Source organism: Eubalaena glacialis, chromosome 3 (genome assembly GCF_028564815.1).
Source record: "Eubalaena glacialis isolate mEubGla1 chromosome 3, mEubGla1.1.hap2.+ XY, whole genome shotgun sequence".
In the NCBI taxonomy this organism is placed as follows: Eukaryota; Metazoa; Chordata; class Mammalia; order Artiodactyla; family Balaenidae; genus Eubalaena; species Eubalaena glacialis.
Window position 1 is genome coordinate 114,854,100 of NC_083718.1, and position 25,141 is coordinate 114,879,240.

The 25,141-nt window shown below is 35.3% G+C and overlaps 1 protein-coding gene across 10 annotated transcripts in view; it reads left to right on the forward strand.

The window, feature by feature from the left end:
* Positions 1-25,141, forward strand: part of ZNF644 (zinc finger protein 644) — a 189,697-nt gene that overhangs the window by 40,083 nt on the left and 124,473 nt on the right. For 2 of the 10 annotated variants that reach the window (XM_061186332.1, XM_061186333.1), the window contains exon 3: positions 684-779. The exons of 7 other annotated variants lie outside the window; for them this stretch is intronic. In XM_061186332.1, coding sequence (XP_061042315.1) covers positions 684-779 — 96 coding nt within the window. Of the gene's footprint in view, positions 1-683; positions 780-25,141 lie in introns of those variants that run through there. One more of the 10 variants, XM_061186331.1, reaches the window with a different exon arrangement.

Genomic DNA, 25,141 nt, shown 5'->3' on the forward strand with positions numbered 1-25,141 from the left:
AGAGTAAGGAAGGAGTTGAGGATGATATCCATGTTTCTGGCCTGGCAGTAGTGCGATACTCACAGATAGGAACTGTGGAGAAGAAGCAGGTTTATGGAGAACAAGAGCTAAATTTTAGCTATATTGAGCTTGAAGTAGCTCAAGACATCTGAGTGGAAATGTCAGGTGGCAGTTAGATGCAAGAGACCTGTAACTTAAAGAGATCTGAGAGTCATCAGCATTAAATCTTCATAATATCTCACAAATTTATTTTTTGTTTTGATATCTCTCTGCAAGATATTACAAAGCATCTTTATATATGAGCTATTCAGTTGACCTAAAGATTGTTGAAAATGAGTTGCTCCATATAAATTTATGAGCTGCTGTTTTTATTAGATTCTAGTCTCTGCTTACTCTTAATTAAACAAGATTTAATACCATTAATGAACAATTAATCATACTATTGATGGCAATAGTCTTACCAAAGATACTTGAATAGCCTAAGGATATATTAAATGTGTTAAACCTTGGATTTCCATTAATAGTGTCTAATACATATTAGCTAAATATGAACTCTGATATTTGATAATTTAGTTATTTTCCTGCCTGTGTAACAAAGTTTAGGTTAAAATGGTCATGAAGTCTTTTTTTTTTTTTTTAATTTGTTTTCTTTCTTTCTTTCTTTTGGCTGTGTCTGGTCTTAGTTGTGGCACGCAGCAGCTTCGTTGAGGCATGCGGGATCTGTCATTGCAGCGCACACGGGCTCTTCGTTGTGGCTCACAGGCTTCTCTCTAGTTGTGGTATGTGGGTTTTCTCTCTCTAGCTGTGGTGCGCGGGCTCCAGAGTGCGTGGGCTCTGTAGTTTGTGGCATGCAGGGTCTCTCGTTGAGGCGCGCAAGCTCAGTAGTTGTGGTGTGCGGGCTTAGTTGCCCCGCGGCATGTGGGATCTTAGTTCCCCAACCAGGGATCAAACCCATGTCCTCTGCATTGGAAGGTGGATTCTTCATCAGTGGACCACCAGGGAAGTCCTGGTCATGAAGTCTTTAGGTTAATTGTGATTCAGCAAATCATTAGGAAAAAAGGTATATGTGACAGTAGGACTTTGCCTACTTTGTTCACCATTGTATACTCACCATCTAGAACCGTTCTTGGCACAGAGGAACTCAATAAACATTTGTTGAATAATCAGTCAATGTTTACATATAACGTTTAATATCTAATCAAATTTTATTTTTAGTCAAATGACAGGCGTGGCAGACAAGTTAGTTCTTCCAACTTAAAAGATTATTCTTTTACTTGAGTAATATTTCCCCCCTTAAATTACCCTGTAACCATTCATATTTATACTGCCTTCCTTCCATTCCAACAAACATATTTCACTTTCTAATCAGAAGTATTTTTTTCAATAAATTTATTTATTTTATTTATTTATTTTTGGCTGTGTTGGGTCTTCGTTGCCGTGCACGGGCTTTCTCTAGTTGTGGCGAGCAGGGGCCACTCTTTGTTGCAGTACGTGGACTTCTCATTGCGGTGGCTTCTCTTCTTGTGGAGCACGGGCTCTAGGCGCGCAGGCTTCAGTAGTTGTGGCGCCCAGGCTCAGTAGTTGTGGCTCGCGGGTTCTAGAGTGCAGGCTCAGTAACTGTGGCGCATGGGCTTTAGTTTCTCCGCGGCATGTGGGATCTTCCCGGACCAGGGCTCGAAGCCATGTCCCTTGCATTGGCAGGTGGATTCTTAAACATTGTGCCACCGGGGAAGCCCTAATCAGAAATATTTTTAATGACATTATTGAAACAGGTCTTCTACTAAAAACACAATCAGTTTGGATACTTTCATTTGTGTATTCTAACATCACCATATTTAAACTGAATTAGTTGCCTTTACTCTCAAAACCTGTTCTTGCTAGCACCCCATTCTCGTCATTGAGACCAAAATCCCTCTGAATATTTACATTGCTTACTTTCTGTCTTGAAGATTTGGTCAGTTACTAGGTCTTTTTGCTTTTACCTTGTCAGTGTAATGTGTATCTTTCCTTTCCATTCCCATTGCTGTTTTGTTTATCCTCTCTATTGTATTCATCTGTGAATGATATGTCTTTGCTCACTTCATTTTATTTCTGTAAGATCATTTGATTCAGTTTTTTAGGAAGTTACCCTAATTACATTATTTGCTCAAAGAAAAAAAACATTTAACAACTCCTTAAGGATAAATTTTAATTTTTAGATCTTACATTCAAGAGCTTTCAAATTCATGTTCCAGTCAACTTTAATGTTTCATCTCCTACTATTTTTTTAAATAAACATTTTGCTGTAGCCTAATTGATTATCATTGTTCTTGGAAAATCCTGACACTTTCACAGTTACTCATATCACCACTCTCATCCTCAGTTCATCTGTACCCTTGAAATTTAACTCATCCAAGAAAGTTCAACTTAAATCTTGGCTCTTTCTTGAGGACATAGTCCCTAGGAAGTTACTTTCTCTGTATATCTGTGATGATTGTAAACTGAACAACCTATTGATTCAATGACTTAAAAGCATGACAAGATAATAAATAAGATACTAAATAATAACATCTCCTACAGTACCCTTGGCAGGTGATAGGCTCTTATATTTTTTGACTGACTGATGAAAACTAAAACTATGATAACCTTAGATTTATTTCATAAACAAAAGTTTATATAGTGTTTACTGTCTCCACAGTTGACAAACAAGCAGATTTTTTTTATCTGATTGATTAAAACCAAAACCATGATAAGCCCAGATTTCTTTTATTTAACATTATATAGTGCTTACTATATGCCAGGCATTGTTATAAGTACTTTATAAAATATCAACTCAATCCCCAGTTTTCAGGTAAAGAAACTGGGATAAAATGAGTTTAATTGACTTAGCAGTGGAAGGGCTGAGAATTGAATCAGGTAGTCTAGCTTCAGAGTTTGTGCTCTTAAAGGCTTTTTATGCTGCCTCTCATAAGAGCTGTGGAATAATTTTGCTATGAAGAATAGAAACCATGTATAAAAAGCTGTAATCAAATATGTAGTCTTATCTCATTTAGACTCTCACCCATTTCTCCTTCACCCTCATAAGAAGATATTATTTTGGAGCAATAATACAGTGTTGTTGCCCACCTACTCTCATTGGTAATTTTATTTATTTTTTTCATTGATAATTAAAAAAAAATTAATGTTGATACACTTTCACACTTAGAAAAGTTACTAGATAGTATAAAGGGCTCCTCTGTACTCATACCCAGATTCACCAGTTAACATTTTGCGACATTTGCTTTATTTGTGTTTTCCTTATCTGTATCTATACACGTATTTATTTGTTGTCATTTTTCTCCTGAACTATTCGAGACTAATTTGCAGACATCATGTCCATTTATCTGTGAATACTTCAGTATCTATTTCCTAAAAATAAGGACTCTGTCAGGAAATGTACCATTGGTGCAGTATTATTGTCCTATCTAATCCATAGCTCATGTTAAAACTTTACCAGTTGTTTCAGTAATGTCCTTTATATCATCTTTTATTTCTCTTTAATGATCTTGGCATTTTTGAAGAGGGCAGTTTAATTTTGATGTGATTGTAGTTTCACATGCAATTAAAAGAAATAATACAGAGATCCCTGTACCCTTTACCTAATGGTAACATCTTGCAAAAACCGCAATACAATATCATACTCAGGATACTGACTTGATATAGTCAAGTTATGGAACACTTCCCTCACAAGAACCCCGAGGGATGCCTTTTTATAGCCAACTTGCTTCCCTTCCCGTGGTCCCCTAATCCCTTGTAACTAGTAATCTGTTTGCCATTTTTATAATTTTGTCATTCCAAGAATGTTGTACAAATGGAATCATACAGTATATAACCTTTTGGTATTGGCTTTTTTCAACCGGCACAATTCCCTCAAGATTCATACAAGTTACTGTGTACATTGATTCGTTCATTCCTTTTTATTCTGAGTAGTATTCCACGGCGTCAGTGTACCACAGTTTATTCACCTATTGAAGGACGTCTGGGTCAATTCCAGTTTGGGGATATTATGAATAAAGCTAATATGAACATTTGTGTATAGGTTTGTATGTAAACATCAGTTTTCATTTCTATAGAATAAATGCCCAAGAGTGCAATTGCTGGGTTGCATGCTAGTTGCATGTTTAGTTTTATCAGAAATGGCCAAATTGTTTTCTAGCAGTGTATAAACGATCCAGTTTCTCCACATCTTTGCCAACATTAGGTGGTAGATGTCACTTTTTTTTTTTTTTAGCCATTTTGAAAGGTGCGTAGTGATATCTCAGTGTGCTTTTAATTTGCATTTCCCTAACGGCTAATGATGCTCAACATCTTTTCCTGTGCTCATTTGCATTTTTATATTCTCTTAGGCAAAATATCTGTTCATGTCTTTCACCCATTTTCTAATTGGGTTTTTTTGTTTTTTTTATATTGAGTCTTGAGAGTTATATACTCTACCCACTAGTCCTTTGTCAGATACGGGGCTTGTAAATGCTTTCTCCTGTTCTGTAGCTTGTGTTATCTTCTTAACGCGGTCTTTTGCAGAGTAGAAGTTTTAAATTTTGAGAGGCCCATCAGTTTTTTCTTTTTGAATTGTGCGTTTGGTGTTAAGTCTAAGAACTCTTTACCCTAGATCCCGAAGATGTTTTTTGTTTTGTTTTGTTTTCTAAAAGTTTTATAGACTTGCATTTTACATCCAAGTTCATAGTGATCCATTCTGAATTAATTTTTTACAAGTTGTAAGACTTAATTCAAGGTTTTTTTTTCTTTACCTATGAGCATCTAGTTGCTCTAGCACCATTTTGTTGCAAAAGGCTACCTTTCCTCTGTTGACCTGTTTTTGGATCTTTGTCGAAAATCAGTTGGGCATATTGGTGTGGATCTATTTCTGGGTTCTCAGTTCTGTTCCTTTGATCTATATGTCTATCCAATACCATGCTGTTTGACTACTGTAGCTGTATAGTAGGCCTTAATTTAGGGTAGAATGATTCATCCCACTTTATTCTTACAGATTGTTTTAGCTATTCTAAGGCCTGTATCTTTTCATATAAAGTTTAAAATAAGCTTACATGTATCTACCAAAATCTTTCCTGGGATTTGATAGGATTTGCATTAAACCTATAGATTGATTTGGGAAGAATGAAATTGAAATCTTTACTATATTGAGTCTTCAATCTATCTTCCATTTATTTAGGTTGATTTCTTTCATCAGCATTTGTAATTTCAACATACAGATATTTTGCATGTTAAGTTTGTACCTGAGTGTTTCATTTTATTTGGATTGATCATTAGTGGTATTGTGATTTTAATTTCAGATTCTATATGTTCATTGTTAGTATATAGAAATGCAATTGCTTTTTTTCCTTTGAGGTAAAATTCACCTAAAATAAATTATTAATTTTAAAATATAAAATTCAGTGACCTTTTAGTGAATTTGCAATATTGTGCAACCATGACCTCTAACTAGTTCCAAGATACTTCGACACTCCCAAGGAGGAGATCCTGTACCCATTAAGCAGTCACTATTCATTCTTCCCTCCTCCCAGCCCCTGGCAACCATGAATCTGCTTTCTATCTCTGTGATTTTCCCTATTCTGTATATTTCATGTAAATAAGATCATACAGTATGTAACCTTTTGTGTCATGTTTATTTCACATAATGTTTTTTAGGCTCATCCACTTTGTAGCAGATGAGTACTTTATTCCTGTTTATGCCTGAGAAACATTCTATTGTATGACTATGCTAATTTCTTTATCCATTCGTCTGGCGTTTGGGTTGCTTACACTTTTAGGCTATTGTAAATAGTGCTGCTGTGCACATTTGTGTACCTTTGTTTGAATATCTGTTTTTATTTCTTTTCTATATATACGTAGAAGTAGAATTAACGGGTCATGTGATAATTCTGTGTTTTAACTTCTTGAGCAACTGCCACACTTTTCCATGGCAACTGCACCATTTTATATTCCCACGAGGAATGTACAAAGATTCCTATTACTCTGTATCCTTGCTAACACTTATTATTTTTCATTTTTTGGATTATAGGCATGCTAGTGGGTATGAAGTGGTATCTTATTGTGGTTTTGGTTTGCATTTCTTAAATGACTAGTGAGGTTGATCATCTTTTCATGTGCTTCTTGGCCATTTATAGATTGTCTTTGGAGAAATGTCTATTTAAGTCCTTTGCCCATTTAAAAAATTGGATTGTTCATCTTTTTGTTGTTGAGTTGTAGGGGTTCTTTATATATTCTGGAGACTAGACCCTTATCAGAAAAATAATTTGCAAATATTTTCTCCCACTCTATAGAGTGTCTTTTCATTTCTTAATGTCCTTTGATGCACAAAAGTTTTCAATTTTGATGAAGTCCAATTTATTGTTTTGTTTTTTGTTGCTTTTGTCATATCTAGGTATCCATTGTGAAATCCAAGGTCACGAAGACTTATTCCTATGCTTTCTTCTAAGAGTTTTATAATTTTAGCTCTTATATTTAGGTCTTTGATCTATTTTGAATTAATTTTTACATATGGTGTGAGGTAGGAGTCCAACTTTATTCCTTTGGATGTGGATATCCAGTTATCCCAGCATCATTTGTTGAAGAGACAAGACTTTTCCCATTCAGTGGTCTTAGTGCCCTTATTGAAAATCAGTTGGCTATTGATGAATGGGTTTATTTCTGTACTTTCAATTCTATTCCATTGGTATATCCTTATGTCAGTACCACATTTATTATTGTAGCTATGTAGTAAGATTTGATTTTGGAGATTGAGTCCTCTAACTTTGTTCTTCCTTTTTAAGATTGTTGTACTGGCTATTTGGGATCCCTTGCAAATTCATATGAACTTTAGGATCAGCATTTCTATTTCTGACAAAAACACTGTTGGAATATTGATGAGGATTGCACTGAATCTGTAGATGGCTTTTAGGTGGTAGTATTGCCATCTTAACAATATAAAGTCTTCCAGATCATGAACACAGGATACAGGATGTCTTTTCATTTATTTATGTCTTCTTTAATTTCCTTTAACTATGTTTTTTAGTTTTTTGTGTATTAATTTGCTTCTTTATTTAAATTTTTCTCAAGTATTTTATTCTTTTTGAAGCTATTGTAAATGGAATTTAAAAATTTCATTTTCAGATTTTTCATTGCAGCTGATTTTTCTATATTCATGTTGTATATTGCAATTTTTTCTGAACTTGTTTATTAACTCTAATAGGTTTTTTTGTGTGTGTGTATTATTTAGAGTTTTCTTTATATAAGATCATGTCGGCTGCAAGTAGAGATAGTTTATTTCTTTCCGATCTGGATGCCTTTTATTCCTTTTTCTTTCATGTTTGCCCTTAACTACAACCTGTTACACAATGTTGAATAGAAGTGGGAAGAACAGACCTCCTTGTCTTGTTCCTGATCTTAGTGGGAAAGTTTTCAGTCTTTCACTATAAAGTGTGATGTTGGCTGTGGGTTTTTCATAGATGGTCTTTATCAGGTTGAGGAACTTCCCTTATATTCATACTTTATTAAGTGTTTTTGTTGTGAAAGGGTGTATAATTTTGTCAGATGCTTTTTCTGCTTTTATTGAGATGCTCTATTGGTTTTTGTTTTTCAGTCTGTTAATGTGGTATGTTACATTGGTTGATTTTCTTATATTAAACTACCATTGAATTCCTGGGATAAATCTCAAATGGTCATGATACATAATCATTTTAGTAGGTTATAGATTTATTTTGCTAGTATTTTGTTTAGGATCTTTGCATCCATATAATAGGGAATCTTGGTCACTAGTTTTCTTTTCTCATGATGTCTTTGAAATCAGTTTAATGGTGGCCTTATAGAGTTGTTAGAAAGTGTTTCCTCTTCTATTTTTGGTAGAATTTGAGAAGGATTGATTATTAATTCCACTTGAAATGATTGGAAGAGTTCACTAGTGAAACCATCTGGTCTTGGGCTTTTTCTTTTAGGGAGATTTTTGATTACTGAATCGATCTCTTTACTTATTATAGGTCTTTTCAGATTTTCTATTTCTTCTTGAGTTATTTTTGGTAGTTCATGTGTTTCTAGGAATTTGTCCATCTCACCTAGGTTATCAACTTGTTAGTATACAATTGATTGTAGTATACTCTTATACCCCTCTTACTTCCATAAGGTTGGTAGTAGTGTCCCTCTTGCATTTCTCATTTTAGTAACTTGAGTTTTCTCTTTTTTTTTCTTGGTCAGTCTAGCTAAAGCTTTTTCAGTTTTATTGATCAAAGAACCAATTTTTGGTTTCACTGATTCTGTTATTTTTCAAATCTCTATTTTGTTTATTTCCACTCTAATCATTATTATTTCTATCATTTTGCTAGTTTGCAGTTTAGTTTTGTTGTTGTTGTTCTTTAATGTGTAAAGTTAGATTATTGATATGACATGTATCTTTTTTAATGTAGGCTTTTATAGTTATAAATTTTCCCCTGAATACTGCTTTCGCTGCATCCCGTAAGTTTCAATACGTTGTGTTTTCATTTTCATTTATCTCAGAGTATTTTCTTATTCCCTCATGAGATCTTCTCTGGTCCATTGCTTGTTTAAGAAGGTGTTTTTTATTTCCACATGTTTGTGAATTTTTTAGGTTTCCTTCTATTACTAATTTCCAGTTTTATTCCGTGTAGTCGAAAAAGATACTTTGTATGAGCTCTCTCTTTTTAATACGTGGAGACTTATTTTATGGACTAACATATGGTCTGTCTTAGAAAGTGTTACATGTACACTTGAGAAGATATGTATTCTGCTCTTTTTGAGTGGAATGTTTTGTATATATCTGTCAGGTCTAGCTGACTTATATTGTTGTTGAAGCCATTTATTTCTTTATTGATCTTCTGTTGGATTTTTCTATCCATTATTATGAAACTGGGGTATTGATGTATCCAGCACCTATTATTGGAGAACTGTCTTTTTTCATTTCTGTCGGTTTTTCTTCATATATTTTAGGTCTTGATTGTTAGGCACATATATGTTTATACTTGTTGATTTTCATAATGAATTAACTCTTTCATCAATATATAATGTCCTTCTTTGTTTTTTGTAACAGTTTTTGTTTTGAATTCTATTTTGTCTTATATTAGTATAGCAACTGTGGCTCTTGTTTGGTTGATATTTGCGTGGAATATCTTTTTCCATCCTTTCACTTTCCATCCTGTGTATTTCATTAAGTGTGACTCTTGTGAACAGATATAGTTGGATCATTTTTTAAATGATGCCAATTGCTACCTTATCATTGGTGAGTTTTGTTTAGAGTACTTACTGATAAGTGAGGACTTTTGCTATTTTGCTGTTTTTTGTATACATATCTTATAACTGTTTTATTCCTTATTTCCTCTATTACTGCCCTTTTAAAAATTGTGGTTTAAAAAAAACCCATATAGCATAAAATTTACCATCTTAACCATTTTTAAGTGTACAGTTCAAGAGTATTAAGTGTATTCACATTGTTATGAAACAAATCCAGAACTTTTTCATCTCAGGCATCTGAAACTCTATACCCATTGAACAACAACTCCCTTTTTTCCCCCTCCTTTCAGTCCCTGGTAACTACATTCTACTTTCTGTTTCTATGAATTTGACTACTTTAGATACCTCATACAAATGGAATCACCAATATTTGTCTTTTGAGACTAGCTTATTTCACTTAGCATAATGTCCTTAACGTTCATCCATGTTGTAGCATGTGACATTTCCTTCCTTTTTAAGGCTATATAATATTCCATTCGGTGTACATACAGTGTTTCCTCTATGCATTCATTTGTCAGCTGACCTTTGGGTTGCTTCCATGTCTTGGCTATTGTGAATAGTGCTGTTATGAACATGGGTGTGCAAATATCTCTTCAAGGCTCTTTTAAAATTTCTTCTGGGTATATACCTAGAAGTGGGATTGCTGGATCGTATGATAGTTATATTTTTAAGTTTTTGAGGAACCTTCATACTGTTTTTGCACCACTTTATAATCCCAAGAGTGCACACTGTTTCCATTTTGTCCACATCTTCATCAACATATGTTATTTTGATAGAACCATCCTACTAGATATGAGGTGATACCTCATTATGATTTTGATTTACATTTCTCTGATAATTAGCGACGTTGAGCATCTTCATATGCTTGTTGGCTAGTTGTAGATCATGTTTGGAGAAATGTTTATTCAAGTCCTTTGTCCAGTTTTGTAATTGGGTTGTTTGTTTTTTGTTGCTATTGAGTTATATGAGTTCTTTATATATTCTAGATATTAACTCCTTATCAGATATATAACTTGCTAGTATTTTCTTCCTTTCTGGAGATTGCCCTTTTTTTTCTGTTGATTGTATCCTTTCATGCACAGAAGTTTTTAAGTTTGATGTACTTCCATTTGCCTGTTTTTGCTTTTGTTTTCTCTGCTTCTGGTGTCATATCCAAGAATAATTGCCAAGTCCAATATCATGAAGCTTTTCCCCTATGTTTTCTTCTAGGAGTTTTATAGATTTAGGTCTTACATTTAGGTCTTTGATCCATTCTGAGTTAATTTTGTATATGGTATGAGATGAGTCCAACTTCATCCTTTTGTTTGTGTTTATCCAGTTTTCCCAGCACCAGTTGTTGAAGATACTGTCCATTCTCCTTTGAGTTGTCTTGGCATCATTATTGAAGATCATTTGACCATATATATGGGTGTATTTCTGGACTCTCTCTTCTATTCCTTTGGTCTATTTGTCTGTTTTTATGCCAGTACCAGAATATTTTATTTACTGCAGCTTTGTGATATATTTTGAAATCAGGAAGTGTGAGACCTGCAACTTGGTTCTTCTTTTTCAGAATTATTTTGGCTATTTGGGATCTCTTGAGATTTAATATAAATTTTAGGATGAATTTATCTACTTCTGCAAAAAATTAAATGCTACTGGGAATTTGATGGTGATTGAATTGAATCTGTTGATTGCTTTGGATAGTTTGGATATCTTAAATAAGTCTCCCAATCCGTGAACACTGGATATCTTTCAGTTTATTGTTTTCTTTCATTCCTTTCAGCAGTATTTGTAGTTTTCATTGTACAAGTCTTTCATCTCGTTGGTTAAGTTTATTCCTAAGTATTTTACTCTTTTTGATGCTATCATAAATGAGATTGTCTTCTTAATTTTTTTCTTAGATTGTTCATTGTTAGCGTATAGAAGCACACCTGATTTTTGTGTGTTGATTTTATATCTTATAACATTGCTGAATTTGCTTATTAGTTTTAACAGTTTTTTGTGGTATATTTCAGGTTTTTTACATAAGATCATGTTGTCTGTGAATAGAGACAATTTTTTGTTTTCCTTTCCGATTTGAATGTCTTTTTTTTAAAAAATATTTTTATTTATTTATTTATTTATTTTTTATATTTATTTTTGGCTGTGTTGAGTCTTCGTTTCTGTGTGAGGGCTTTAGTTGCAGCAAGTGGGGGCCACTGTTCATCACGGTGCGCAGGCCTCTTCACTATCACGGCCTCTCTTGTTGCGGAGCACAGGCTCCAGACGCGCAGGCTCAGTAGTTGTGGCTCACGGGCCTAGTTGCTCTGCGGCATGTGGGATCTTCCCAGACCAGGGCTCGAACCCGTGTCCCCTACATTAGCAGGCAGATTTTCAACCACTGCGCCACCAGGGAAGCCCTGAATGTCTTTTATTTCTTCTTCTTGCTTAATACCTCTTGCTGAGACTTCCAGTACTATGTTGAATAGAAGAAGCAAGAGCATACGGCTTTGTCTTGTTCCTAATCTTAGAGGAAAAGCTTTCAGTCTTTCACATTTAGTATGATATTATCTGTATGCTTTTCAGAAATGGACTTTATTATGTTGAGGTAGTTTCCTTCTACATGGTATCAAGTTTTGTCTGAAGTTTTTTTCTGCATCAATTGAGATGATCATGTTTTTGTCTATTCTGTTAATGTAGTACATTACATCATAGTACATTGATAATTTAGTTTATCAGTTACATTGATTGATTTTTACATGTTGAACCATCTTTGTGTTTCAGGAGTAAATCTCACTTGGTTGTATAGTAATTCTTTTAATGTGCTGTTGAAGTCAGTTTGCTAGTATTTTGTTGAGGATTTTAACATCAGTATTCATCAGGGATATTGAACTGTAGTTTTTTTGTGTCTTTGTCTGGCTTAGGTATCAGGGTAATGCTGGCTTCCTTTTCAATTTGGGGGGAGAGTTTCAATATAATTGGTGTTAATTCTCCTATAAACATTTGGTAGAACTTCCCAGTGAAGCCATCCTGTCCTGGGCTTTTCTATCTTGGGAAGGTTTTTTTTTTTTTTTTTTAATTAATTAATTAATTTATTTATTTTTGGCTGTGTTGGGTATTCATTGCCGCGCGAGGGCTCTCCCCAGCCGTGGCAAGCAGGGGCCACTCCTCATCGCGGTGCACTGGCCTCTCACCATCGCGGCCTCTCCCGTTGCGGAGCACAAGCTCCAGACGCGCAGGCCCAGCAGCTGGGGCCCACGGGCCCAGCCGCTCCACAGCATGCGGGATCCCCCCAGACCAGGGCTCGAACCCGCGTCCCCTGCATTGGCAGGCAGACTCTCAACCACTGCGCCACCAGGGAAGCCCTTGGGAAGCTTTTGATTACTGCTTTCATCTCCTTACTAGTTATGGATCTGTTTAAATTTTTTATTGCTTCATGATTCCGTTTTCAGAGGTTGATTGTTTTTAGGAATTTATCTCTTTTTGGTTATCCAGTTTTTTGGTGTACAGTTGATCCTGGCATTCTCTTATAATCCTCTTTATTTCTGTGGTATTTTAAGTCCCCTTTCATTTCTTATTTAGTTATTTGGGTCTTCTTTTATTCCTTAGTTAATCTAGCTAAGGACTTGTGAATTTTGCTGATCCCTTCAAAAAGTCAATCCTTTTTTTCCCCTTGTTTTTCTGTTCTCTGTTTCACTTATCTTTGCTCTAATCTTTATTAATTTTTTTCTGCTAGTGTTTTTCTTTTCTAATTTTTAGAGGTGTAAAGTTAAGTTGTTGATTTAAGATCTTCTTTTTTAATGTAAGTACTTAAATCTGTATACTTACCTTTTAGTACTGCTTTCATTTGTCTTAAGGTATTTTTTAATTTCCCCTTTTCCTTTTTTCTTGACTCATTGGCTGTTTAAGAATGTGTTGTTTAATTTCCACAGATTTGTGGATTTTCCAGTTTTCTTTGTGTTGTTGATTTCTAGTTTGATTCCATTTCATCAGAAAAGGTATTTGTGTCATTTGCATCTTTTTGAATTTGTTATGATTTGTTTTATAGCCTAACGTGGTCTATCCTGGAGCATGTTCCATGTGCACTTGAGCAGAATATGTATGTTGTTCTTGGGTAGATTATTCTGTGTATGTCTGTTAGGACCTACTGGTCTATAATGTTGTTCTCTATTTTCTTATTGATAATCTGTGTGGTTGTTCTATCCATTACTGCTTTCTTTTGTGTTTATCTTTTTGTGGTGTATCATTTTGACTTCTCATTTCCTTTTATGTGTATTTTTTAGTTATTTTCTTGTATTTACCTTGACAATTACAATTAACATCATATAATAATCTAGTTTGAATTAATACTAACATTGTTTCAATGGTGTAAAAACTCTGTTTCTATTCCATTCCCTTGGTCCTCTGTTTTGTTGTTACTGTCCCATGTTACATCTTTATATATTAATACTGGCTTTTATGTTTACCTGCAGAGTTGCCTTTCATTATTCTTTCTTTTTATGACTTTGAGTTGCCATAAAGTATCCTTTCATTGCAGTCTGAAGGACTCCCTTTAACATTTCTTGTAGGGCAGGTCTACCAATGATGAACTTTCTCAGCTTTTGTTTATCTGGAATTGTCTTAATTCCTCTTTCATTTTTGAAGTATAATTTTGCTAGGTATAGAATTCTTGGTTGACAGGTGTTTTTTTTCAGCACTTTATAAATATCATGTCAGTGCTTTCTGGCCTCCATAGTTTCTGATGAGAAAGTACCTTTCAATCTTAATAAGGACCTCTTGTCTACGATCCCTTGCTTCTCCATTGCTGCTTTTATTATTCATTCTTTGTCTTTGAATTTTGACAATTTTATATTAATGTGACTTAGTCTGGATCTCTTTCTCTTTATCCTACTTGGAGTTTGTTGTGTTCCTTGTTTGATTAGATTCATTCCTTTTCAGGTTTTGGATGTTTATGGCCATTAATTTTTGAAATATTCTTTCTACCTCTTCACTCCTCTACTTCTTTGTCTGTCATTATAAATGTGTTGGTACACTTGGTGGTGTCCACAGGTCTCTTAACCTCTGTTCATTTCTCTTTATTCTTTTTTCTACTCTTCAGACTGCATAATTTCCTTTGACCGATTTTCACATTCACTAATTGTTTCTTCTGCTTGCTCAAATCTACTTTTGAAGCCCACTAGTGAATTTTTCAGTTGAATTATTGTTCAGCCCCAGAATTTCTGTTTAGTTCCTTTTTATAAATTTTTGTTTGATTTATTTCTCTTTATTGATATTCTCTCTGTTGAGACACTGTTCTCTTGGTTTCCTTTAGTTCTTTCGCCATGGTTTCTTTTATCTTTTTGAGCATATTTACAACAGTCAATCTAAAGGCTTTGTCCAATAAGTCCCATGTCTGTCCTTCAGGGACAGTTGCTATTGATTTTTTTCCTATGAATGGGACATACCTTCTTGTTTCTTTGCATGCCTTGTAATTTTCCTTAAAAACTGGACCTTTTAAATATTATAATGTGATAGCTGTAGAAATCAGGTTCCTTCCTCTCAGGGTTTCTTGTTGTTACTTAATTTAGTTTGCAGTGATTTTTCTAAAAAATTTTTAACTGTATTTTTATCTCTGAAGTCTCTGTTCCTTTAGTTTGTGGTCATCTACTGGTCTGACAGAAATTTCCTTACAATGCCTGGAGGCAAAAAAAAGGGGAAGAGAATAAAACAAAGAAAAAAGATAAAACTTTTCCAGTCATTGCAAATTGACTTTATTTTCGGACACTCCTCCAATTCTTAGCCAGGTTATTTACAACTCTGCATTAGCCTTCATTTCCTGCTCCCACTGAGCCTAAAGATTAGCTAGAGGTGGAAGCTTAGGGTTTTTTCAGGTCTTTTCTGAACTTGCATCCTGCCCTAGTCATTGACATGGATTTCTGGATTCCCCATTTTATACACAAGCTTTTCACAGCCCTTCTTCACTGAAGTATCTCTCTTTCCAGCTTTTCCTCCCTATCTTTGTAACATCCTCTTCTTTGCTGCTTTTCTGTTCTGAGACATTTTTGAGTTAGATGAAACAAAGACATGCATTTCTTCGGTCTTTTATCCAACCCCCAGACCGGCTAAAACAAACATACACATTCTTTTGGAACAAGGTCTGCTCTGCTCTTTGAGGAACCAGGTACTGAGAACAGGAATGCTGAGTGATGTCTTTTTGACTTCTGCTGTGCTGTGCAAGGGGTTGGAGCTAGGCTAAGTTAAAATGCCACAAAGCTCTCCTACCATTTTTAAGTTGCTTTTTCTTGATTCAGTATTCACTTTGTTTCAAAACTTTTACTATTTTCCAGAGTTTGGAAATAGCTGTTTCTGACAATTTGGGGTTTTTGTTGTTTTTTTTTTTTGAACTCTTTGTCTTTCTTTGAAGGGACAGGCCCTTGAATTTCCTTACTGTATTCATCAGAGTTGAATTTCCTTACTGTATTCTACAGAGTTCTCAAGAGAAACAGAACTAATAGATTGTGTGTGTATATATATGGAAAGAGATTTATTTCAAGGAATTATCTCATGTGAATGTGGAGGCTGACAAGTCCAAAGTCTATAAGGTGGGCTGGCAGGCTGGAGACTCAGAGAAGGGCTAATGCTGCAGTTCAAGTCCGAAGACTGTCAGGCTGAAGGCTCAGGAAAGAGCAGATGTTGGAGTTCACGTCTGAAGGCCATATGCTGTAGAATTCAGTTTTTCATTCTATCCAGGCCGTCACCTGACTAGATGAGACCCACTCACATTATGGAGGGCAGTCTGTTCAGAGTATAGCAATTTAAATGTTAATTTCATACATAAACACCGTCACTGAAATTTCCTGAATGAGGTTTAACCACATATCTGGGCACCATGGCCCAGCCAAGTTGACATAAAATTAGCCATTACTCCTACTGTGCCATTTTAACTGACACCCTGCAATTGATTTGTGCGTGTTTATCTTGTATCCTGTGACCTCATTGTTCTCACTTCTTAGTTCCACAGGTATTTTCATCGACTCCTTGGAATTTTTTGTGTAGGCATTGATGTGTTATGTGCAAATAGGGACAATTTTATTTTTTCCTTTCCAATGTGTATGCCTTTTGTTTCCTTTTCTTGCCCTTTTGCACTGGCTAGAACTTCCAGTAATATGTGGATTAGTGTGGTGAGGCTGGACATTCTTGCCTTTAGAAGATTTTAGGAGGAAAGCAGTCAGTCTTTGTTCCATTAAATATAATGTTAGCAAGAGGTGTTTTTAGATGTTCTTTTTCAAGTTGAAGTAGTTTCCCTTTATTCCACTTGTTGAGAGTTTTTATCATGAATGAGTGTTGGGTTTTCAATTGATATGCTCATGTTATTTTAAATAATTTTCCAATTTGTAATTCTCCAGTGAAACCATCTTGGCCTAGAGATTTCTTTTTGGGGAGTTTTACAATTTAAATTCAATGCCCTTAAGAGTAATTGGGCTATTAAAAATTAATTTCATATTTAGTGAGTTGTGGTTGGTTGTGTTTTTCAAGATATTGGGCCATTTTTCTTTTTTTTTGACCACAACAAAAGCAACAATGACTGCAATTACCAAACACGAAACACACTCATACTATGTCATAATATTGACATTCAGTCCAATAATCCTCCACTGTAACAGCTCCTTTACTTTGCAGTGAAAGTTGATTTGTATATTTTTTGCCTCTGAATCCTTGTGGGATTTTTTTTTATTCAAACAGAAAGTCAGAAAAATTATAATCATCCTCATCAGTTCACTCAGTCCCATGTAATTAATTTTTTTTTCATCTTGATCTTTTGTTAGCACTTTAATGAATTCATCAGTTTTCCATTAGAGTTCTGAAAATGCTTATTCATTCAGTTCAGCAGTATAGTCAGTTACCAGAAACCTGTACTTGTCAGAGTCTTTTCCATGAATTCCTTGAAGATGAAACCCTTTTATAGGAACATTTTTGCGAAAACATCAGAGTACACCCAGAACTGTCTGTAAATGACAAAAGACTTAAAAATGACCACGGTTTTAAAGATTTGATGAAAGTTCATAATAATGCAATTGACAAGGAAATTTGGTTAATTCTGAGATATACATTTTAAAGTAATAACTAGAATTATGACTTATAACATTATACCAGAATATATAAGATTTTTAGAAATTTCATGTAATGTCTGAAACATTTATATTAACATATTTCCATACAAATAACCCAAAGAAAGTTTAGTATTAGTTGTTTTGTTTGTTTGTTTGTTTATACTGCAGGTTCTTATTAGTCATCAATTTTATACACATCAGTGTATACATGTCAATCCCAATCGCCCAATTCAGAACACCACATTCCCACCCCACCATGGTTTTCCCCACTTGGTGTCCATACGTTTGTTCTCTACATCTGTGTCTCAACTTCTACCCTGCAAACCGGTTCATCTGTACCATTTTTCTAGGTTCCACATACATGCGTTAATATACGATATTTGTTTTTCTCTTTCTGACTTACTTCACTCTGTATGACAGTCTCTAGATCCATCCACATCTCAACAAATGACTCAGTTTCATTCCTTTTTATGGCTGAGTAATATTCCATTGTATATATGTACCACAACTTCTTTATCCATTCGTCTGTCGATGGGTATTTAGGTTGCTTCCATGACCTGGCTATTGTAAATAGTGCTGCAATGAACATTGGGGTGCATGTGTCTTTTTGAATTATGGTTTTCTCAGGGTATATGCCCAGTAGTGGGATTGCTGGATCATATGGTAATTCTATTTTTAGTTTTTTAAGGAACCTCCATACTGTTCTCCATAGTGGCTATATCAATTTACATTCCCACCAACAGTACAAGAGGGTTCCGTTTTCTCCACACCCTCTCCAGCATTTGTTGTTTGTAGATTTTCTGATGATGCCCATTCTAACTGGTGTGAGGTGAAACCTCATTGTAGTTTTGATTTGCATTTCTCTAAAAATCAGTGATGTTGAGCAGCTTTTCATGTGCTTCTTGTCCATCTGTATATCTTCTTTGGAGAAATGTCTGTTTAGGTCTTCTGCCCATTTTTGGATTGGGTTGTTTGTTTCCGTAATACTGAGCTGCATGAGCTGTTTATATATTTTGGAGATTAATCCTTTGTCTGTTGATTCGTTTGCGAATATTTTCTCCCATTCTGAGGGTTGTCTTTTCGTCTTGTTTATGGTTTCCTTTGCTGGGCAAAAGCTTTGAAGTTTCATTAGGTCCCATTTGTTTATTTTTGTTTTTATTTCCATTAGGAGGTGGATCAAGAAAGATCTTGCTGTGATTTATGTCAAAGAGTGTTCTTCCTATGTTTTTCTCTAAGAGTTTTATAGTGTCTGGTCTTACATTTAGGTCTTGAATCCATTTTGAGTTTATTTTTGTGTATGGTGTTAAGGAGTGTTCTAATTTCATTCTTTTACATGTAGCTGTCCAGTTTTCCCAGCACCACTTATTGAAGAGACTGTCTTTTCTCCATTGTGTATCTTTGCCTCCTTTGTCATAGATTAGTTGACCATAGGTGCGTGGGTTTATCTCTGGGCTTTCTATCTTGTTCCATTGATCTATGTTTCTGTTTCTGTGCCAGTACCATACTGTCTTGATTACTGTAGCTTTGTAGTATAGTCTGAAGTCAGGGAGCCTGATTCGTCCAGCTCCTTTTTTTTCCCTCAATACTGCTTTTGCTATTCGGGGTCTTTTATGTCTCCATACAAATTTTGAGATGATTTGTTCTAGTTCCGTAAAAAATGCCATTGGTAATTTGATAGGGATTGCATTGAATCTGTAGATTGCTTTGGGTAGTATAGTCATTTTCACAATATTGATTTTTCCAATCCAAGAACATGGTATATTTCTCCATCTGTTGGTATCATCTTTAATTTCTTTCATCAGTGTTTTATAGTTTCCTGCATACAGGTCTTTTGTCTCCCTAGGTAGGTTTATTCCTAGGTATTTTATTCTTTTTGTTGCAATGGTAAATGGGAGTGTTTCCATAATTTCTCTTTCAGATTTTTCATCATTAGTGTATAGGAATGCAAGAGATTTCTCTGCATTAATTTTGTATTTTGCAACTTTACCAAATTCATTGATTAGCTCTAGTAGTTTTCTGGTGGCATTTTTAGGATTCTCTATGTATCATGTCATTTGCAAACAGTGACAGTTTTACTTCTTCTTTTCCAATTTGGATTCCTTTTATTTCTTTTTCTTCTCTGATTGCCATGGCTAGGACTTCCAAAACTATGTTGAATAATAGTGGTGAGAGTGGACATCCTTGTCTCGTCCCTGATCTTAGAGGAAATGCTTTCAGGTTTTCACCATTGAGAATGATGTTTGCTGTGGGTTTGTCATATATGGCCTTTATTATGTTGAGGTAGGTTCCCTCTATGCCCAGTTTCTGGAGAGTTTTTATCATACATGGGTGTTGAATTTTGTCAAAAGCTTTTTCTGCATCTATTGAGATGATCATATGGTTTTTATTCTTCAATTTGTTAATATGGTGTATCACATTGATTGATTTGCGTATATTGAAGAATCCTTGCATCCCTGGGATAAATCCCACTTGATCATGCTGTATGATCCTTTTAATGTGTTGTTGGATTCTGTTTGCTAGTATTTTGTTGAGGATTTTTGCATCTCTATTCATCAGTGATATTGGTCCGTAATTTTCTTTTTTTGTAGTATCTTTGTCTGGTTTTGGTATCAGGGTGATGTGGCCTCATAGAATGAGTTTGGGAGTGTTCCTTCCTCTGCAATTTTTTGGAAGAGTTTGAGAAGGATGGGTGTTATCTCTTCTCTAAATGTTTGATAGAATTCACCTGTGAAGCCATCTGGTCCTGGACTTTTGTTTGTTGGAAGATTTTTAATCACAGTTTCAATTTCACTACTTGTGATTGGTCTGTTCATATTTTCTGTTTCTTCCTGGTTCAGTCTTGGAAGGTTATACCTTTCTAAGAATTTGTCCATTTCTTCCAGGTTGTCCATTTTATTGGCATAGAGTTTCTTGTAGTAGTCTCTTAGGATGCTTTGTATTTCTGCAGTGTCTGTTGTAACTTCTCCTTTTTCATTTCTAATTTTTTTGATTTGAGTCCTCTCCCTCTTTTTCTTGATGAGTCTGGCTAATGGTTTATCAGTTTTGTTTATCTTCTCAAAGAACCAGTTTTAGTTTTATTGATCTTTGCTATTGTTTTCTTTGTTTCTGTTTCATTTATTTCTGCACTGATCTTTATGATTTCTTTCCTTCTGCTAACTTTGGAGTTTGTTTGTTCTTCTTTCTCTAGTTCCTTTAGGTGTAACGTTAGATTGTTTATTTGAGATTTTTCTTGTTTCTTGAGGTAGGCTTGTATAGCTATATACTTCCCTCTTAGAACTGCTTTTGCTGCATCCCATAGGTTTTGGATCATCGTGTTTTCATTGTCATTTGTCTCTAGGTATTTTATGATTTCCTCTTTAATTTCTTCAGTGATCTCTTGGTTATTTAGTAATGTATTGTTTAGCCTCCATGTGTTTGTGTTTTTTACGTTTCTTTCCCTGTAATTCATTTCTAATCTCATAGCGTTGTAGTCAGAAAAGATGCTTGATATGATTTCAGTTTTCTTAAATTTACTGAGGCTTGATTTGTGACCCAAGATGTGATCTATCCTGGAGAATGTTCCATGCACACTTGAGAAGAAAGTGTAATCTGCTGTTTTTGGATGGTATGTCCTATAAATATCAATGAAATCTATCTGGTCTACTGTGTCATTTAAAGCTTCTGTTTCCATATTTATTTTCATTTTGGATGATCTGTCCATTGGTGTAGGTGAGGTGTTAAAGTCCCCCACTATTATTGTGTTACTGTCGATTTCCTCTTTTATAACTGTTAGCAGTTGCCTTATGTATTGAGGTGCTCCTATGTTGGGTGCATATATATTTATAATTGTTATATCTTCTCCTTGGATTGATCCCTTGACCATTATGTAGTGTCCTTCCTTGTCTCTTGTAACATTCTTTATTTTAAAGTCTATTTTATCTGATATGAGTATAGCTACTCCAGCTTTCTTTTGATTTCCATTTGCATGGAATATCTTTTTCCATCCCCTCACTTTCAGTCTGTATGTGTCCCTAGGTCTGAAATGGGTCTCTTGTAGACAGCATGTATATGGGTCTTGTTTTTATATCCATTCAGCAGGCCTGTGTATTTTGGTTGGAGCATTTAATCCATTCACGTTGAAGGTAATTATCGATATGTATGCTCCTATGACCATTTTCTTAATTGTTTTGGGTTTGTATTTGTAGATCATTTTCTTCTCTTGTGTTTCCCACTTAGAGAAGTTCTTTTAGCATTTGTTGTAGAGCTGGTTTGGTGGTGCTGAATTCGCTTAGCCTTTGCTTGTCTGTAAAGCTTTTGATTTCTCCATCAAATCTAAATGAGATCCTTGCGGGGTAGAGTAATCTTGGTTGTAGGTTCTTCCCTTTCATCACTTTAAGTATATCATGCCACTCCCTTCTGGCTTGTAGAGTTTCTCCTGGGAAATCAGCTGTTAACCTTATGGGAGTTCCCTTGTATGTTATTTGTCGTTTTTCCCTTGCTGCTTTCAATAATTTTTCTTTGTCTTTAATTTTTGTCAATTTGATTACTGTGTGTCTCGGCATGTTTCTCCTTGGGTTTATCCTGTATGGGACTCTCTGTGCTTCCTGGACTTGGGTGGCTATTTCCTTTCCCATGTTAGGCAAGTTTTCGACTATAATCTCTTCAAATATTTTCTCTGGTCCTTTCTCTCTCTCTTCTCCTGCTCGGACCCCTATAATGCGAATGTTGTTGCGTTTAATGTTGTCCCAGAGGTCTCTTAGGCTGTCTTCATTTCTTCTCATTCTTTTTTCTTTGTTCTGTTCCACAGCAGTGAATGCCACCATTCTGTCTTCCAGGTCACTTATCCGTTCTTCTGCCTCAGTTATTCTGCTATTGATTCCTTCTAGTGTAGTTTTCATTTCAGTTATTGTATTGTTCATCTTTGTTTGTTTGTTCTTTAATTCTTCTAGGTCTTTGCTAAACATTTCTTGCATCTTCTCGATCTTTGCCTCCATTTTTTTTCCGAGGTCCTGGATCATCTTCACTATCATTATTCTGAATTTATTTTCTGGAAGGTCACCTATCTCCACTTCATTTAATTGTTTTTCTGGGGTTTTATCTTGTTCCTTCATCTGGTACATAGCCCTCTGCCTTTTCATCTTGTATATCTTTCTGTGAATGTGGTTTTTGTTCCACATGCTGCAAGATTGTAGTTCTTCTTGCTTCTGCTGTCTGCCCTCTGGTGGATGAGGCTGTCTAAGAGGCTTGATGGGAGGGACTGGTGGTGGGTAGAGCTGACTGTTGCTGTGGTGGGCAGAGCTCCATAAAACTTTAATCCACTTGACTGTTGATGGGTGGGGCTGGGTTCCCTCCCTGTTGTTTGTTTGGCCTGAGGCAACCCAACACTGGAGCCTACCCGGGCTCTTTGGTAGGGCTAATGACAGACTCTGGGAGGGCTCATGCCAAGGAGTACTTCCCAGAACTTCTGCTGCCAGTGTCCTTGTCCCCACGGTGAAACAGAGCCACCCCCCCGTCTCTGCAGGATACCCTCCAACACAAGCAGGTAGGTCTGGTTCAGTCTCCCCGAGGGTCACTGCTCCTTCCCTGGGTCCCGATACGCACACTACTTTGTGTGTGCCCTCCAAGAGTGGAGTCTTTGTTTCCCCCAGTCCTGTCAAAGTCCTGCAATCAATTCCCACTGGGCTTCAAAGTCTGATTCTCTAGGAATTCCTCCTCCCGTTGCCGGACCCCCAGGTTGGGAAGCCTGACGTGGGGCTCAGAACCTTCACTCCAGTGGGTGGACTTCTGTGGTATAAGTGTTCGCCAGTCTGTGAGTTACCCACCCACCAGTTATGGGATTTGATTTTACTGTGATTGTGCCCCTCCAACCGTTTCATTGTGGCTTCTCCTTTGTCTTTGTATGTGGAGTATCTTTTTTGGTGAGTTCTAGTGTCTTCCTGTCGATGATTGTCCAGCAGCTAGTTGTGATTCTGGTGTTCTCGCAAGAGGGAGTGAGAGCACGTCCTTCTACTCTGCCATCTTGGTTCCTCTCCCTGGGCCATTTAATCAAATTGTTAAAGTTATGTTTGTAAGTTGATCATAGTATGCCTTTATTACCCTTACAATGTTTATAGGGTCTATGGTGACATCTCCTGTTTCATTATTAAATCGACAAAATTTTTTTTAATCTTTATCATTCTTGCTGGAAGTTTATTAATTTTATTGATTTTTTTCATATAACTAGCTTTTTGTTTCAGTGATTTTTCTGTTTTCTATTTCATTTATTTCTGCTGTTATATTTATTATTTCCTTCTTTTTGCTTGCTTTGGATTTATTCTGCTCTTCTTTTTCTTTTCAAATGTAACATTTAATGGTATAAATTTAAGTTTCCTTGTCAGCATTGCTTTAGCTGCATCGCTCATATTTTGATACGTTGTATTTTCATTTTCATTAAGTTCTCATTTTTAAAATTTTCTTTGAGAATTTTTGAGCCATGGATTATTTAGAAGTATGTTGTTTAATTTTCAGTTGATAGAGATTTTCCTTTTATTTTTCCATTACCAGTTTCTAGTTTGATTACCATTCTTTTAAATTTGTTCAGGTTTGTTTTATTGCTGAGGGTATTGTCTGTTTTCATAAATGTTTCATAGGCACTTGGATAAAATATCTATTTCTCTGTTGCTAGGTGGAGTGTTTTAAGTATTTCAGTTAGATCCTGTTGGTTGATCGTTTTCAGATTTTTTTATATTCTTGCTGATTTTCTTTTTAGTAGTTGTATCGGTTGCTGAGAGAAGAGTGCTAAAGTCTCCAACAGCAATTGTGGATTTGTCTGTTTCTTTTTAGCTTTATCAGTTTTTGTTTAGTGTATTTTGAGGTTCTGTTGTTTGGTATAACACATTTAGGATCATTGTCTTCCTGGTGAGTTGATCATTTTATCATTATTTAATGTCCCTGTTGATCACTAGTAATTTTCTTTGTTTTGAAGTTTGTTTTACCAGATATTAGTGTTTGCATGGCATATCTTTTTCCGTTCTTTTATTTTCAGCCTACTTATGTCACTGAATTTGAAATGAGTTTCTTGTAAGCTGTATATAGTAAGGTTGTGTTTTTTTTAATCTACTCTGTCATTTTCTTTCTTTTGACTGATATATTTAGATTATTTACATTTAAGGTAATTTTTGATGTTTTCTCTGGTTGTTGTTAGTCTTTCTCTTTTCTTGCCTTATGATGGGTTACTTAAACAGTTTTTTAAGGGTTCCCTTTTTTTTCTGTGTGCAATGCATTTTTGATGTCTCTCTGTATGTCCTAATCTCTCTTTATAAGGACACCAGCCAGATTGGATTAGGGCCCACCCTAGTTACCTCTGTTTAACTTAGTTACCTCTTTAAAGGCCTTGTCTCCAAATATGACTACATTCTGAGGTACTGGGGCTTAAGGCTTCAATATATGATTTGCGGGGGAGTTGGGGTGGAGACTTAATTCAGTCTATAACAGTAAGTTTCAAGTGTTCTCCTATGTAACTGAATTAAAGAGTTAAATGAAATTATTTGGAATTGTTTTTTTCTAACCATTTTAAACCATTCTCTTAGAGTGTATAACCATTCTCTTAGAGTGTAATAACAAGGTGTAAGGCATCAAGTCAGATATGTAACTTTCAGTTTGCTGTGGCAAGTAGGTATGCATCTGTGTCATCTGAGAGGTATATTAAAGTACTTAGAACAAAAGTCGTAAATCTGGGAGAGAGTTATAGCCTTGTTTTATATCATTTATGATACAAATTTGTTTTAAAAATTCATTTTGACCCATTTTAATTGTCATTATGATATTGTCATAAAGAAACAGTAAATGTTTGTACTATATGCCAAATTTATACAAGT